This window comes from Talpa europaea (genome assembly GCF_964194135.1).
Source record: "Talpa europaea genome assembly, chromosome: 8".
NCBI classification, from domain to species: domain Eukaryota; kingdom Metazoa; phylum Chordata; class Mammalia; order Eulipotyphla; family Talpidae; genus Talpa; species Talpa europaea.
In genome coordinates, this window is record NC_140075.1 from 23,014,994 (window position 1) to 23,033,002 (window position 18,009).

At 56.0% G+C, this 18,009-nt stretch overlaps 1 protein-coding gene across 1 annotated transcript; it reads right to left on the minus strand.

The window, feature by feature from the left end:
- Positions 1-6,086: 6,086 nt before the first annotated feature.
- On the minus strand, positions 6,087-9,429 carry CIMAP1C (ciliary microtubule associated protein 1C; the record flags this gene model as incomplete). The annotated part of the gene is made up of 4 exons (XM_084239696.1): positions 6,087-6,568; positions 7,149-7,262; positions 8,012-8,122; positions 9,309-9,429. 4 exons carry the CDS (start codon positions 9,427-9,429, stop codon positions 6,087-6,089), a joined length of 828 nt encoding a protein of 275 aa, XP_084095822.1.
- Positions 9,430-18,009: the final 8,580 nt, after the last annotated feature.

Sequence of the window (18,009 nt, forward strand, 5' to 3'; positions counted from 1 at the left end):
ACCCCCAAGGGGCTCCAGAACACACGCTCCACAGATGAAACCGGAGGATCGGACAGGCAGCGCCTCGCCCCGCGTCACACAGCGGCACGGGGCTGGGGCTGAGGCCTGAGGCCACAGGGCCCTCGGACTAGTCACTTCAGCGTCTGGTCACGTGGCCACGGGGGTTCTCGTGCTCACACACGGGCTCCTCCCCAGAGAATGCACAAACACTTGGATGTCTAAAGTCTCAAGTTCTCTGAACCTACTCTGCATCTGGAAAATGGGGCTCTGAAATAACCCCGAGAGCCTCCCTAGTGGTGGGGGCGGCAGAGCGCAGCGCTGTGAAGCTGACCGCAGCCTCTGCAGTGCTGGTTTGATCCCCACCGGCCGGCCTCGGAGCAACCCACATGGCGAGCAGACCTCTCCTGCCGCACCCGCTGCTCCCCTCAGCAGTGTCCTTCCATCAATCTGCCTGTTCTGCTCCCCGCTCTGCCTCTGGTGAATCCTCTCACCCTCCCGCGCATCTGGCCTGTACCCCGGTTCTTGTATAAATAAATAAATTTTTTTAAAAAATGAAATAACCCCAAATTTCCAAGGTGGTTATGAGGTTCCAGTGACATAACCCAGATTAAAGTCCCAGACAGAGATGGACTCAGGGAGGTGGTCCCTAGATGGTGAAGATATCCATCATCCTCCCTGAGGTCCTAGGGGCCCCCACTGCCTGATTTCCTCCACAGGAAAGGGAGGACGGTAGTTGAGGGCCTGTGGGGGAAGAGGAGCATGGGAAGCAAGGAAAGGACATGTGTAGGGCTGCAGGGCAGAATTGAGGCCATATCCTGCTGGAGGAAACCATGGCAGACTCCCTGGAGGAGGTAGCTTCAAGCAGGGATGTGGCGCTCCACCTCTGAGCACGCCTGGGGCCTTTCTGAACACCATGGGACTGAGAGGAAGCCCCCTGCGCTGAATGCAAATCCCAACCCCAGTCCAGACGTCTCCCCTGGGTCACCAAGAGCTGAGTCCTTCCCATCCTGGGCAAGTGGCCTCAGAGAGAACCAGACTCTGATCCTGGGCAAGCTTGAGAGTCCAAGAAGCCCTTCGAGAGCGGCCCCTGCAGTGCACAAGTGTTGCCACTGGGCGGCAGCGGGGAGTGAAGCTGGAGTCCGGCCTCCTCTCAGACCTGCGGCTGCGGCAGCTGCGGGCGGGCCCTTCCCCAGCACTGGGTGGTCTCTGCTCCCCCACACCCTCAGCTAGCTCTCTGGGGAGCCAGAGCTGGGTGGCCATCCACATCCAGGCATCTGACCCTCCCCCACAGCCCTGCGGAGCAATGAACCCTCTCTCCACTTTTCAGAAGGGGAAAGTGTGATGGGGGAGGGGAATCGTTCAAGGTCACCGTCAGGCCAGGCGGATCCAAATCTCCAGCCCTTTTCCAGACCGGGTGCCCAGAACAGAGGCTGTGTGAAGGGGTCTGCGCACAGACAGACTTGGGTTGGGGGCCCAGGGTCCACACCCCCCGCTGTGCATCACCGGGCGCCCCCCCAACCCTCACAGACGCCACCTCCCTCAGCACCTGGCACAGGCCACACGGTTCAGCACATGACCCGCTGCTTTGTTTCTGGCCTTTCTGACCGAGAGCAGACGTGTCTGTCTCGCCTTGGCGTCCCCAGAGCTGACCCTGCCTGGAAGTCAGGGCGAGGATCTCCCCGCGCCCCGTCCACCACCACGGATCAACCCTCACGCTTCCCTTCTCAGCAGCGGGCGCTTCCTGCCCCTCCGCTCACGCTCCTCCCCACGGCCCTGTCCCCCTCCTTCCCTGTCCTGCCTCTCCCGGCTCCCGCTGAGCCCCACTCCGCACTACACACTGTTTACAAGACAGCAATGACAGGTTTTTATTTCTTTTTTGTTTCCCTTCCTCCCCGAAGGGATGTGTGCTTCCAGTCTCCCGGGGGAAAGGAGGCTGCAGAAGAGAAAGGCAAACAAAGCACAGTGGGGCTGTGCGCACCCCTAGCGCCCCAGCCACCCTTAGCCACGTGCACACACACAATCCTCCTCTTGTGGAGCCTCCAAGAGCTCTGTGTTATTTGGGGGGTGATTGAAAATGCCCATCTTTACTCTAGAGGACAAGCAGAGCAGGAGGGGGAGAGAGGCAGGGAGAGAGAGGGAGGGACGAGAAGGCAAAGGGGGGCAGGGGAGAGAAAGACTGAAGAGGGAAAAAATCAGCCGGAAGACCACAGGCCGGGGAGACAGAGGGTGGGCCAGGACACGAGTGGAGAGGACTTTCTACCCCCCCGCCGCTGCTGCAGCCTACCCGGCCAAGGGCCAAGGGCCGGGCCCAGGGAGGCCGTGACAGGAGCCTGGTCTAGAGACTCTGTCCTCGGGAGGCCCCCAGGCAGGCATCGCGGGGTGGGGGTGGGGGGGCTGGCTCGGCTTGGGCAAGGGCTCACACCCAGCGCACCCCACCGGGAGGCCCCAGGCTGGAGGGCTGAGAGCCAGCCAGGGGCAACTCTGGGCTGACAGTCACCCCAACTCTGTCCTGAGCGAGAGAGCCTCCCCCCCAACACCCCCCACCACTGCACCCGTGCCCGTCGGGCAGGGAAGGGCATTCTCAGGGCTGGTCCCTGGCCCCACAGCTGTGCATGAGCGCCTAGAGCCGGCCTGGCTGGAAAGAGGCAGGTGCAGGGGTGAGGAGGCGCCTGGAGGGCCAGGGGGTGTGTGCGGTAGCAAAAGGCACGAGGTGCGTGCTGTGTGCGGTGCTGCGGGTGTCTGTGCGCGTCTTGCCTGCGTGCAGTCAGCAGAGGGCGAGGGCGTGACGGTGCGCAGAGCACACACGTGTGTGTGAAGCGTGTCGTGGAGACAGTCTACGCTGCCTCCACACAGATGTGGGAGGAGCAGGGCATGGGATCCCCCTTCCTGGGTGCCTGAGGATGGTGCCTCCGTGCAGTGCTGTTGGCAGGGCCCCTCTTTCGCTCCTGCCCAGGTTCACCATCTCCCAGGTTCCAGGAGCCTGAGCGACAAGCACCCTCAGGGTCTCCTCAGCAACAACAGCACCACAGAGACCCGACCCCGCGGCCAGTGTCCAGGAGGGCAGGAGACAGGTGTTTTGCTACTAAGTCCTGACCAGGGTCACCCAACTTAGAGGCCAGGTCCCAGAGACCCTGGAGAGAGGGGCGGTCCAGGGGGCACCCTGCCATGCGCCGGGCCTTACTCCCCTCCAGTATCTGGTTGTGCTTGAAGAGAGCTGCTCCGCATCCTCCCAACAAGACGCCCGAATCTCCTGGAGGGCAGGACTACCTTGGCCAGTGCTTTTTGGATTCAAAGCCCAGTGTTTGCTGAATGACTGAATGATGGTATCTCATGACCATGTGCCAGGCTCTGGGCCTAAGTGCTGAGGGTACAAGTTGAAGTCCTGCTAGAATCAGACCAGAGCTTCCTGCCAGGTCAAGTTTGGTCCTGCCCCTACGAGTTGTTCAGCAGGAGCTGAGTCAGGTGTCAGCGGGAAGCCACTGCTCCCCAATCTTCTGCAGGCCAACTACCTGGATGCATCACCCCAGGCGAGGAAAGGCCAAGAGAGGACTTTTTTGCCAAAAGGTCAGTCCTAAGCTAAATGAGCCTGTCATTTCGGGGACTGAGGCACAAGGGAGGCCGCGTTCATCTTTCCTGGAAGTTCAGCCCCTCCTTGGCGGGACCATCGAGGGATGCTCCAAACATCTTCATTTCCCAAGGTCCATTTAGAACCCTGCAGCCTCCTTGCCTGCCCTTGGACCACAAATCCTCCCCAAGGTTTAGTTTCAGCTCTTGGGCTCACTTCCAGTCCCTACCTATTTCTGGGGGGAGCTGGGGTCGTGGGGAGGGTCTGTGCCAGACTGCACCGTGGATGTAGTCTTTCTTTTTTAAAAAATATATATATTTTTTAAAGATGTATTTATTTATTTATACATGCACTGGGTACAGTCAGAAGCGCGGGAGGGTGAGAGAATTCACCAGAGCCAGAGCGGGGAGCAGAACAGGCAGACGGACCGAAGTACACTGCTGAGGGGAGCAGCGGGCAGCAGGAGAGGTCTGCGTGCCCTGTGGGACCCTTGCCTGGTGGGCGGGGATCGAACCAGCTCTGCAGCTTTGCAGCCCAGCGCTCAACCGCTGCGCCACCAGGGGAGGCCTGATGTAGTCTTAAGGGAAGTCAAAGGTCTCATCCCAGCCTGAGCCCTGACTCTGGTCATAGGCTGAGCCCTGATCCTGGGCCTCAGTTTCCTTATTTTTCCGGTGGGGGCCCTAAGCATGGGCCAAACACTAAATCAGAAAACACTTATTCAGAGGTTGATCTGCAGCCCCCGACCTGGTGGCACAGGAGCGTATCAGCCGCTGCCACCTGCCAGCCCCCACCCCCACCCAACACTTTCAGCCCAAGCATCACTAATTTTTGCAGCCACCATGATAAATGGCATTGTCGGCAAAATGACATCTTTCTAATCTGCCGCAAGACAGATGGATCCCGAGCTCACTGGCTCTCTTGAGAGCCTCCCTGGGCCAGCCTGGAGGATTGGGGAACAGACACAATACCCTGGCCAGGGGGTGGGCTACAGGAGGGAATTTCTGGCCTGCCCTCAGGTATGACCTCCCTGGGGTTTTCTAGAAGCCCTTTTGTAAAATGCTAGTTTTCAAAAATATTCCTTTTTGTCCAAAGTTAGTTCCTCCTTTTTGTCCAAAGTTAGTTCCTCCATTCAATTTTCATTTTGAATTAAATTCTGAATATTCTCAAATTCACCAAGATGAGCCAGGAGCACGCTGGGGCCGCGCAGTCCTTCCTGCTCCCTCCACCCCAGGGGCAGAAGCGGCAGGGCTTGCCTCTGCCTGAGTCACGGGGTCTGGGGGCTCTTTGCTCCCTCCCCTTCCTCCCTAAATCCCTCTGGCCCCACAGCTGCTGTCTCTTCCGCCATCTGCCTCAGTCTGCAGGCGGGGTAGTAGGCCCGCATGCATCCTGCAGCCCGGAGAGCTGGCTAGGGTGAGAACGGGGATCTGGATATCGAGACTTAGGGAACACCAAATACACATTCCAGCCCCAGAGACCCCACCTTCCACTCCAGACCACTGGCACCTGTCTGTCCAAAAGCTGTGGCATGGAGGGGTGGGCGCTGGTCTGGACTCAGAAAGAGAGGCAACACTGCCCCCTCCCGGCCAGCTGATGCTTCTCTTCTACGGAGAGCTGCTGGCTGACCTGGGGAGGCCAGGGACCTACCAGCAACCCTCAGAAGTCAGCTCCTCCCAGCAGTCTCCTCCGCCCTTCTCCGCCTCCCTAGGAGGGCAACCCCCTGCTCTGCCCAGCCTTGTCCAGCCTTCTCTCACTACCCAGAGAATCTTCTGAAAAGGCTGCACCTTATCCAGCCCCATCACACTGAGGACAAAGCCCCTGCTCTCTGAGGGTCCTCGCTTCCCTTTTCCCGGCATCCCCAGACTCTCATGCATGCCCCTGCCCTCATCCTCACTCCACCAAGAGTGCCCTCCCTTCACACAATCTCCACGAGTCCTGTTGGATCCCTTCTCCAACAGGGATCCCCGTCCCCATTCCCAAGCACCAAGCAGTGAGACCCCGCCCTCCCCTGACCGCACTTCCTGCCCACACTTCCTGCCCTGCTCCTCTCCTGAGCACTGTCAGGGGCCAGAGTTCCACTGTCAGGAACTCTGGAGCTGGAGGGAACTTGAACATCCTCCAGGCCTATGCACCCACCCCCAGCGGCCAAAGGGCAGCCCTGAGGCCCAGAGATGGGGTGCTGGGGAAGGCAAGGTCACACAGCACGCTAGTGGCTAGAACTCGGTTCTCCAGAGACTCTGCCAGGGGCTCCGTGGGGAGCATGCGCTGCCTTTCCTGGTGAGCCGGAGCAGAGCTTCTGCAGGACAAGGACCCCCACAGTCCCTCCCAGCTCCCCCAAGTCAGGGCCCCAAGGAAGCAGCCTTGAGTGTTTGCAAAACAAAGAAATAAAAAGATGTAAATATTTATCTAAGATCTTCTGTATGCTGGACACAGCAGGCACCAGCTCTGCTATGAGAAACCTCAATTTCTCAACATGCTATGGAAGAACAACTTCTGTGGGAAGGGGCAGTGCGACAGGAGGGGCTCAGTCGTGAATGTGGACGACAAGAGGGGTTAGATGGGGTGAGTGCTTGACGCCCATGGAGAAGGCAGGTACTCGGGGCTTGTGCACCGTGACCTGCTGGACCTCGTGGGAGCCGGGGCCAGGCCGAGGCGTGTGGTCCACCGGGTAGGCAAAGCGCTTGGCCATGCTGTAGCTGGGGCTGCGGTTCTGGTAGACAGACGGCTCGGGCCGGGTGTGCTTGGCGGGCCCAGGGCCTCCTGCCACGTCCTCCTTGTAGAACCAGTTCTTGTCTGGGGAGGCCAGACTGTAGCAAGGGGCAGCTCGCTTGGTGGGAATGTTGGGCCCCAGCAAGAGCGGCAACTGATACTGGTTGGGGGCTGGGTTGGGGTCCATCACTCTGTATGGGCAGCGGTAGCCAAAAGTATACTGGGGAGCCCTGCGTTCATCAGGAGGGTGGGTCTTCTCCAAGTGGTAGTGGCAGGAGGCTGGGGTGGCGAACAGGCCTGAAAGTGGGCAAATGAACGGGGGGTATCTCAGGGCAGGGAGCCAGACCACACCGCCTGGATCCAACTGATTGGTCCAGCTGGACTTGACCGGCCTGATGCAACGTCACTAGAACCACCTCGGCATCGAAAAGGATGCCGCCCTTGCGTGGGGCTGTGGACAGGAAGGGACTTACATCCTGACCTCAAAATTGTGACACTATTGTCACAATTTAATACCACAAGTGTCATCCAAATATCTGTTGGGCTGTCAGCATTCTGACATTGTCCCTGGGACAGCACCAAGAAAATGGAAATCATGGTGGTGCCTGAGCTCATTAGCATGACAGTATCACAAACATGACATGAGCTCGACCACCTTGGTATCATGTCACCCTAAGGTCCCCCCGAGACATGTACACCTAACATTGGCATCAAGATGTAAGAGTCAAGGTGCCCGCACGGTGACATCCGTGTCTTGGCGTGACAGTGCATCCAGAGACACGTCTGGGGACAGAGGACCCTGCGCAGGTCCGAAGGGTGGGCCCCAGCTCCCAGCTCCCAGCTCCCACCGCCTACCTCCCTCCCCATCCCATCTTACGCAAGTTGGAGATACGCTCCTGCATGGGGACCTGCGGGCAGCTGGACACTCCGAAGCGAGTGATTTGGGGATCCAAGAAATAGCAAGGCCCAGGGCTGTACATGTCCACGATCCCTGCAGGCAGCCAACCAAAGGCCCAGTCAGCTCTAAAGGCTGCCCCAGGGTGAGCCTGGCCTGCCTCCATGTGGCCTCCCGTTGCACCTCTGATTGCCCTGGCTCTCCCATGTTCCAGAACACTTTTCCTCATCTGGGAAGTGGGCTGTTAATGCATGACCTGACGTTCTCAAGAACAGGTTCAGAGGAACAGGGCTTGGTTATCCCCCCCCCCCCATAAGGGACGGGTGCCAAAGGGTGACAGCAGGCACAGTGACTGTGGTTAGTAGTGAAAGGGGCACAGTATTAAGGGGGTCCCCTGAGGAATGTATGTCTCCCCAGCTACCTTATTCTCAGACTCCTGATACATACCTGCACCCTGCCCAGCTTCTCCTCTCGATGGTTTTGACCCTCCCATGTCCCCTGGCTCCCAACCTTCTGGGGTCTTCTAAACCACCCAGGAATCTTTGGGGGCTACAACTCCTCATCATTCCTGCCCTGTTGCTGTGGCAAGTGACCCAACAGCCACCAGAGTTAAAGGGCCCAGTCAGAAAGGCGTCCCTTCAAAGCTCAGCTGAGAGGTGTGTGTGGAGGGCGTCATGTGGGCACCCCCACTGGCTTCCTTCTGGATCCCACAGGCCACCTGGTTACCCCTCTCAGGGCAGGCCTTGGTCCACAGGGGCCTGTGGCTGCAGAGAATGGCTGTCTGCCTCTCACCCTCACCCCACCCATTTAACAACCAGCTGACAGAGGCCATGGTGAGAGCGCACGTTTCTCCGAGTGCCGGGTGTGCAGGGTGTAGGCTGGCTCCTGGAACATGGAGATGTCGTGGTCTATGTAGCCAGTGCAGGATGGCCGGAGGTACTTGGCAGGCCCTGGACCTGGAAGGCAGATAAGGCAGCCCTCAGTCTGGGCCCACCAGGCCAGCGGCAGTACAAAACCCATGAGCACACTGGGTGCTGTGCTTCCACAGTGTCTCACTACCACAGATCCCAACATCCAGCCGCTTCCTTTAGAAAAAGACAGTGCTCCCAGATAAAATCCATTTTCTCTTGGCTAAGCAATGCATAGTTAGGCAGCCAAGAGTTGCAGTGAGTTGAGAACATATCCTGTTCCAAGTACTCTACTAAGCATTTTTCTTTAAGCATAGAAGTACTGAGGTGTAGGCCAGAGGTGCAGGGGGGGTGAGAGGATTCACCAGTGACAGAGTGGGGAACGGAGCAGGCAGATTGACTGAAATGCACAGCTGAGGGGAGCAGCAGGCCAGACAGGAGAGGTCTGCTGTGCCATGTGGGTAGCTCCCTGGCCAGGGATGGAACTCAGGCTATAGAGGTGATAGTGCTGAGACTTAACCCCTAGGCCACCAGGGAGACCCTCTACTAAGCATTTTATGTGGATTATTTCTTTTAAGCTTCCAATAACCTTGTAAGATGAATATGAGCTTTCCCCCTTTTACAGATGAAAATACTCAGGCGTAGAATATCGATTTGGGGAAGGACTACTGGTGCCTTGGTGGCGGGTGTGGTGTGGTAATATGCATCTGAAAAGGTGTGACCCTATACCTTTGAATCATCTCCAGTGTTGTTGACCAGTGTTACCTCACTAAAAAATGCTACTAATCAAAGAAAAAAAAAAGAATTTGCCCTAAGTCAAAAGGCATGTGAAAATTCTGAGACAATCAACAGAGCCCAAACATTTGAACACTATAGTAAACTACTTCCTACACAGAGAATCAATCATTAACAATGTAGTAAGAATTAGTGCGCCTGCTTTCCCAATGAGAGCCCAATTCAAGGGAAGTAAGCAAAGTTAACCTGGGCTAAAAGCTCTGGCGAATCCCTAGCCTTTTCCAGAACTGGTCTCACAGCACTCCTTTGTTCCCTCCCTTCACACTCCCCTGAAAATCCCCAGCAACTAATACCGCCAGAGAGAGTCCCATTGGAGGCGTCTCTCCCACAGGCTTCCAGGAGTGTGGAGGGGCTTTGTGGGAGGCAGAGCTGGAAGGCTGGGACCAGGCCAGCAGCTCTGCAGAGGAACGGGCCTGAAGAGTAGGTGGGGCACCCTCACCTTTGAGATTTGCCATGATCACCGGGGTCTGTTTCACTTCCCGTGTGGAGGGTAGTGACTCCTTCTTCTCAGGGCGCTGGCCATAGAACGAAGCATTGCGGGCAGCCTTGGGCAGTGTCATGAGTGGGTAGGGGAGAAGACAATAGCAGTTACTGAGAGAGGAGCTGGGCCTGTGTGGGGGCTTGGTCAGGGCGCCCCTCCCCCAGCCTCTCAGTTCAACCTCCACCCCACTCCAGAGGCACGGGGCTCAAGGGATGCTGGTCCTCCAGCTGAGCAGCTGAGGCCGTTGAGGATCAGCCTACAGCCTGCCTGCAAGTCCCAGCAAGGCCAGAGCTAGGAATGACATCACTTAGAACTTGGACTATAAAACTGTGTTTATTTCCCCCAGTTGCCGTGGAGCCTGAACTGTGCCGTGGAAATTCTATGGCGGCAACTCAGTGGTGAAACCCTGAGAATTTGGCCTCACTACCCCATACTCCAGACCAGACTAAATAGGAGTCAGTCCAGAGGGTCCCCAGAACTGGGGATCAGGGAAGGAAGAGGGAGAGGTGTGTGACAGGTGGAGATAGCTCTTCACTGCTGTCATGCCCAGGCAGCTGGGTAGGAATGAAGAGCCAATGGGTCACAGGTAAAAGGTTCCTGCAGCCCACATAGCCCCCCCCCACCCCCAGGGTGGCTCTCAGAGCTATCCCGTCTGCCCAGTCCACCTATCCTCCCAGGTAATGAACACTCCCTCCCTTCTCTCCAAGTCTGTGTCTCCTTGGGAGAGGAGCAAGCAAATTATCTCACACTATCCCTTTGATCCTAGGCTCCTAACCCCAGGGCATGGAATCTTTAGAAATCCCTGTTTAACTCAAAGATTTGCCAATGGGGGAGAAAGATGGGTGGAGGGTGTGACACTCAGGCCTTACTTAGGAGGCCACTTCCTGTGTCTCTTTCCTGAGAGGAAACACCGAGTGGTTGGGAAGATACCCAGCTGCCTTTAGGATTGAAAGCTCCGGTCTGGAGACCACTTCACTCCTAAAAACCCAGGAGGTCTGGGGAGCCTGAGGTCTCTTTGTACTCACTGCTTCCCAGTTCGTCCTGGGGACTTGGTCTGAACTAGGTAAGAGAGGGTCCTGAAATGGATCAAACCCAGGGGAACTGGTTGACCCAGTTGATGGGTCCTCACCCAAAAGCAGACACATGGGGATAAACAACAATGACAGGATTTTTTTATACAGGAAATGAGAAAGAGGAGTGCAGAGAGAAAGAGGCATTTACAGGCTGGCATGTGATCAGAAGCCATTTGTCTGCCCCAGGTAGCATCCACTGAGCAGAAACTGAGGTCCAAACTGAAGCCTCATGTGGAAATCTGGTGGCTTCTCCACCAACAGCCCTCCTCACTAGTGGTTTACTACCAAATACCAGCTCTGCCTCTGTTTCCCATAAGCACCTGCCCCTTAAGACAACAGGAAGGGCCTCCCTGGTGGCATAGGCGGTTGAGCAACACACTGTGAAGATGTCTGCAGCCTCTGTAGTGCTGGTTCGATCCCAGCCAGCCAGGGAGAATCCCACATGGCGCAGCAGACCTCTCCTGTCTCGCCCGCTGCTCCCCTCAGCAGTGTATTTCTTCAGACTGCCTGTTCTGTTCCCCTCTCTGTCTCTGGTGAATCCTCTCACCCTCCCGCGCATCTGGCCTGTACCCCAGCTCTTGTATAAATAAACTAAATCTTAAAAAAATAAAAGACAACAGGGAATAGAGTCTAGAAAGCTCCACTTTCTACCACTGAGTTGGTTATGATTGCCACCCACTGACCCAGAGGTTGCTCCTCACTTTTCTTCTTACAGTTCCATTTTAGGAACAGGTGACTGCTGGCTTTCAAGATGGTATCTGTCACGACTGTCATATACAGATAAGAAAACTGAAACCCAGGCAGTGTTAAGCATTTGTCCAAAGACTCCCATGACATCAGTAAGAGACAGAACAAGGACACAAGTTCAAGGGCCCCCTCTGGACAGACAGAGCCTCTGAACTTAGAGGAACCAAATCACACTCTGAACTCACCCCAACCAGCAGGCATGAGGAAGACTCAGAACAGACTGGCCTGGCTTGCTGGGCCTTCCAGAAGCTTCTGATGGGACTGAAAGTGTCAAACTACCTTAGTGGTTGTAGACCCTCCCCAGACCCTCACATCGCCTGTGGGGCAACCCAGTCTGTGATTCAGAAATCAGAGGTGATTTCTGCCAGCGCCACCACCTCACCCCTGTCCTCATCAGCTTTTCCAGGAGGAAGCTGAGGGCCTGCTGAACCCGAGCCCCAATGATCCCATTGCATAGTAGGGCAAAATCTGGGCTGGACCTCCACTTTCCTGGTCTGAGGCAGGAGTGTTCCAGGGAACCGTCCTGACACTCCACCACCTGCACTATTCCTATTTGTAGCCTTTGCCCAAGGCACTCCTGGGGAAACTGAGCCACCTCCCTACACCCCAGCATGTCCCAAGCTGTCCCACTTCTACTCCAAATGCTTTCCTGTTGCCTCTTCCCCCACAGTGCGTACTCTCTCTCTCTCTCTTTCTCCCCAGAGACCACTTGAAATGTGGCTCCTTCCCCACTGTAGGCTCCCTGTGCTGCCTCCCCTCAGCAGAGGAGAGGCCATCACACCAAACTCTGATGCACACCCTCCCACTGCACCCTTAGAACCCCCAGTTTCCTCTGTCACCACCTCCCACATGACCCCTAGAGCTTGCAAGGACCCATCAAGACCTCTGCCTCCGACCTGGTCTGCCTTCCATGGACCTTCACTTTGCCTTGTCCTCCCCTCCTGGCTTCAACCACGCATCCTGCCCCTCCCTTCATCGGCCCTCTCTTATTAAAAACCAAACCCCTGGGGGCCTGCCTGTTGGCTCAAGGGGTTAAGACGCAGCACTATGAAGCAATCCACAGCCACTGCAGCACGAATTCCAACCCCGGCCAGCCAGGGAGCTACCCACATGGCACAGCAGACCTCTTCTGTCTCACCCGCTGCTCCTCTCAGCAGTGTGTTTCATCAGTCTGCCTGTTCTGCTCCCCACTCTGTCTCTGGTGACTCCTCTCACACACACACACACACCTGCCACCCCGCATCTCTGGCCTGTGCCCCAGCGCTTGTGTGCATAAATAAATAAATCTTTAAAAAAAAAAGAAAACCAAACCCTGGCCGGCACCTCTCCAGCCGCACCCCATCCTGTCCCTCCGCCCATTGTCACAGGTGCGCTTAGAGGTGCTCACCTCTCCTTCACTCTTGCACCCCTACAGACTCCCCCAGGCCCACCACTCCACCAAAACTGTGACCCACAAGAGGAAGCCAAAGCCAGTGGACACTTCACCTCACCAGTGGGGATCTTGGCCAAACCTCCCACCATCCCCTCCTCACAGCACTTCATCCTGGTTCCAAGGTGTCCTCCTGGCTTTGCTGCCGTCCCCTCTGTCCCTTCACAGCCTTCCTGCCTCATCTTCCTCAGCCTGACCTTTCAAAGTTGGCCTCTGCTTATTCATTGCAAGGGAAAACTTACTTTACAGGAAAAATCCCAGCAGGCAACGCCTCAGCCAAGCAACCTAAGTTCACACTGTAAGTCCACATCTTGACAAAATGGGACAGGTAGGTACTGACTGCCCCCGCAGCCTGCCCTGGGGGCACCCCTCCAGGTCTTCCCTCCAGAGGTGCATAACCTGAGTCTAATGATGAAGAAATCACACAAACTCCAGTCAAAGTTCACTCTACAAAATACCTGGAGTGTCCTTGCTCCCAAATAGAAATGTCCTGAAAGACAAAGAAACACTGAAGAACAATTCCAGTCATAGAAACTTGAAAGACAGGACAACTATAAAGCAAAACCGAGGTCAAAATCACGAGGAATAGAAGGGTGGCGCAGGGGGTGGTGGGGGAGCTGGGGGTAGAGACTGGGACAGGTCGGGGATGGGAGCTAGACTCTCGGAGAATCATGAGAAGTGTCCCCAGACGTCAGCTTAGAAGGCTCACTCCTAAAACTTCCATGATGTTAGAAACCAGTGCTACACAGAACACTGTAAAGTTTATTTTTAGAAAAAAGAGAACCACAACAAGGAGATAAAACAACCAGAGTCTAGCACCGAAACTATGAAGGAAAAAATAGGACAAGTAAGAGCAACATCAGGGGCAGGATTTTGTTTGGCTCTAACGGATATCATTGGGAAAATTGACAAAACCAGAAAAAAGCCCACGTCCAGGACAAAGCACTGTGCCCGTGTCACCTTCCTGGTGTCCATGGTCATCTCCAGTTGCGGAAGAGAAGTTTCTTAGGAAACACACACTGAAGCACTTAAGGACAAGGAAGCATTATGTCTGCAGCCTACATTCAAATGGTTCAGGGAAAAATAGCATCTATACCTGGAGAGAACAGAATTTTTAAATGTGGCAAAAGATTCACATTTGGAAAATGAAGATCATGTGGGCCTCCCTTGTGGCACAAGGGGTTAAGCACCGCACTATGAAGCAATCCACAGCCTCTGCAGCACGAGTTGGATCCCCGGCTGGCCAGGGAGCTACCCACATGGTGCGGCAGACCTCTCCTGCCTCCCCCGCTGCTCCCCTCAGCAGTGTATTTCGTCGGTCTGCCTGTTCTGTTCCCCGCTCTGTCTCTGGTGGATCCTCTCACCCCCCGCATCTCTGGCCTGTACCCCAGCTCTTTTATGCATAAATAAATAAATCTTTAAAAAAAAAATGAAGAGCATGTAGGGATACACTTGCTACTTTCCTGTAAATCCGAAGTCATGTCAAAACAAAAGCTCGGGAAGGAATGGTGTGTCAGAATTCAGCCTGGACTTTCCTCTCATGTAAATGCCCCTCATCTCCCGGGGTCCTCTGAGCTCTTGTTGCTTCCTTCAGCCCCACCCCTGCACCCTGGCAATTCCCCATATAGCTGCCTCTGGTCCTAACCACTTCAGGTGCTTCCACAGCACTGGGTATCACTTGGGGGCCTCAAAAGCACTTCTAAGTCAACATACCCAGAGCTTTGCTCATGAGAAGGCCCCACCCCTTGTCTGTCCCAATGAATGATGCCAGCACCCACCCAAGTGCCCCACTCCCACCACTGGACTTGTCCAGGACACCTCCTTTGTCATCCAACAATCGACAGGTCACTTAAGTGCCTGTGAGCTCCCAAAGGCAGGTTTCCTGTCATTTATCATTGTGTCCCCAGCCCCTTCCCCTTGCATGCACACACATCTGGCACAAAGTATGTGCTTAAGAAATAAATTTTGGGGCCTCCCCTGGTGGCACAGTGGTTGAGTGCTGGGCTGCAAAGCTGCCCACAGCCTCTGCAGCGCCAGTTCGATCCCCGGCCACCGGCGAGGGTCCCACATGGCGCGCAGACCTCTCCTGTGGTGCCCACTGCTCCCCTCAGCAGTGTATTTCATCAGTCTGCCTGTTCTGCTACCTGCTCTGGCTCTGGTGGATTCTCTCACCCTCCCACGCTTCTGACTGTACCCAGTGCTTGTATAAATACATAAATAAATCTTTAAAAAAAAGGAAAAAAGAAAAAAATTGGGGGGGCCTCCCTGGTGGCACAAGGGGTTAAGCACCGCACTATGAAGCAATCTGCAGCCTCTGCAGCACGAGTTCCATCCCCGGCCAGGGAGCTACCCACATGGTGCAGCAGACCTCTCCTGTCTCGCCCGCTGCTCCCCTCAGCAGTGTATTTCAGTCAGTCTGCCTGTTCTGTTCCCCACCCCCTGCATGTCTGGCCTGTACCCCAGCTCTTGTATACATAAATAAATAAATCTTTAAAAAAAAAAAGGAAATTTTGAACAAATAATTCTCCCAGAAGCTGCAACTTTAGATCTGCTTTGTTTTGAACATGAAACATACCAAAAAATCAAAAATATTTTTGCTTGTTTTTTAAAGATTTATTTATTTATGCATGCAAGAGCTGGGGTGTAGGCCAGAGGTGGGGGGTGGGGTGGGGGGGGGTGAGAGGATTCACCAGAGAGAGTGGGGAACAGAACAGGCAGACTGATGAAATACACTGCTGAGGGGAGCAGTGGGTGAGACAGGTGAGGTCTGCCTCGCCATGTGGGTAGCTCCCTGGCCAGGAATAGAACCCATGCTGCAGTGGCTGCGGACAGCTTCATAGCGCTGACACTTAAACCCTTGTGCCAACAGGGAGGCCCCAAAATATATATTTGCTGAATGAATGAATGAGTTGATTCATTATCAGGGAAACACCACTCCTTCGAGAGGGAACAGTCTTAATTTAAGTCTCAGACACAAGTGCAGTTTGACTCACCAGGGGACTGGCCACTCAGAACTGTGCAGTTTTGTCTGAGTCTTCTGTTGCTGTAGAACAGATTACCCTCAAAACCTAAGAGCTTAAAAAGCAATAAACGGTAATATTTGCACACAGTTTCTGCGGGTCAGACATTGAAAAGTGGCTACGCTGGGGGGGCCTGGCTGGAGAGCGCCTGGGCAGCAGTCATCAAGATGACAGTAAGGACCACATCATCTAAAGGTTTGCTTGGAGCTGGCAGGTCCACTCTCAGGAGGCCCACGCGCATGGACGGTGAGTTGGTGCTGGCTGTGGGCGAGACGTCAGTTCCTCTCCGCAGGGCCTCCGCAGGGAGTTAACTGTCTTCAGGTCCTGGTGGCTTTTCCCACCTTGCCTTGGAAGTCACACTCTGTCATTTCTGCAAAGCCCGACTGGCCACATGGGTCACCCCCTTCATTATGGGAGGTGACCACACAGGGGTGTGAAGCCCGCAGAGAGCCATCCTGGAGACTGGCTGGCGCTGTACAAGGACACTGCCATGCCAACCGGGCCAGCTCAGGGCTGAAATCCAAACTCCGTTCTGTGCAGGCGGCGGGCCCTCCACGCCCCACACAGGCTGAGACAGCCCTGCTGTCTTGCTCCAGCTGTCTCTCGGTTGTCAGTCTTGCCTCTCCATGAAGAGATTCTCCGGAGTCACGCAGAGAGCAGCCACAGTAGCCGTCATAAGCACCAGGCACTGGCCTTCACAGTTTATAAAGCCCAGCAGCTCTGTTGCAGGGCATCACCCAAGCACCCTGGGGGTGCCACAATTGACAGAGGAAGAGTTGCAGAGAGCCGAAGAGATCCACCTGCGGCCACATAGAAAAGCTTGGCACGCCCAAACGGCTGGCTCCTGAGTCCACATTCTTTCCACGGCCCTGCCCACAGCCAGCTCAGACCTGGTCTCCCGACATCCACCGCCAGCTCATTCTCAGTCCCCAACAGCAACCTCTCATCCTTCTTTTGGGAGCCCCACCCCAGCCCCCAAAAGTGCCTGGCCAAGCTAGACCCTGAGCAAATTTCACTTAGACAAACTTTCCATCCAGGCAGAGAAATGTTCGCTGCCCCCCCCACACCCCAGAGAAGTGCTCTGCAGACAGCTCACGTCCCCCAGCACAGCACAGCTCACGTCCCCCAGCGCAGCCCAGCAGGGGTTAACAACATGAACCGATATTTAGAAACAGCACACGTCCCGGGGGAGACAGCTGTGGCCAGCTGGTCACAGCCACCGAAGCCACAAGCCTTTGTGGATGTGGTGTGGAGACGGGTGTCCACTCCAGGAACAGAGGCTGAGAGAGGGTCCGCCACCAACCCCGGTCCCCGTGTCCCCCAAACAACTTGGGTGTCACTCAGAGCCTGCCACTGGCCTCCTCTCTGTCCGCAACCGGCTCCCAAGGGCAAAAAACATAACTTTTCGGCTCCTGAATTGTGTAATTGTTGGGAATAGCTGACCCCGCCCCTCCCGAGCCTGGCCGCCTGCACTTGGAGGCAGGCCCAGGGTTGCCTCCAGCCAGGAGCAGGGCAAGACCACTCGCAGCAGAGGCCCCTGGTCAGAGGTGCAGGCCTGGGCCCCCTGCCACGGGCTCCTGGAGGTGAGACTGTGGGGCCACAGAGCCAGAGCTGACAGCCCATGTCCCCTGCACAGTAGTGACCTGAGTCCTGTGGCCTTCAGGGCAGAGGGCCAATGCCCCGAGGGCACCACCCCATCTAGGGCACAAGTACCCGCCATTTACCCACAAGCTGGCTTTGGCCAAGGCTCCCTGGGTGGGGCCCAGGCAGTCAGTGCAAAACACAGAGGCACTCAAAGGGCCAGGCCCTGGCCCAGGGCAGACCAGCCGCAGTCATGCTAGAGGGGACACTCTCAGCCCAGGGAGCACGAGGGTAAGGACGAGGAAGGGCCTGGACAGTGCGTGCTGAAGCCCTGGGAGCGGGGATGAGCTGTGATGTCTTATTCTCTCCAAGGCAGAAACTGCGCAGGGTTGTGGGCTTCCTCCTTCATCCTTCTGGTGCGTTCTGTTTCTCCCTTCCATCCCAGGCTCCCTCCCCTGTGGTCTGCTGGGGAGGGGTCAGTCTAGGGAGAGAAAGGCACTGACCACACCTCATGGCCCAGGAAGCCGTAGCCGTGCCCAGGGGCAGTAGGAGAGTACAGAGATCACTACTCCAGGAAGGCTGTGGAAAGGGAGGTCAGGAGCAGGCAGGAGGACGAGGAGAGCTCCCTGGAGGAAGGGGTGACAGGGCTAGGAAGGCAGAGGCAGTCTGGGATGGTCACCAAGAGTGCCAGCCAACCCACGCCAGGGAAAATCATGGCAAAGGTTAGAGGCAGAGGGAGGAGATCTGAGTCGGGCTGAGGATGCCAGGGCACCCTGGTCAGCTCTGCTGCTGACGGGGGCTTCAGGCTT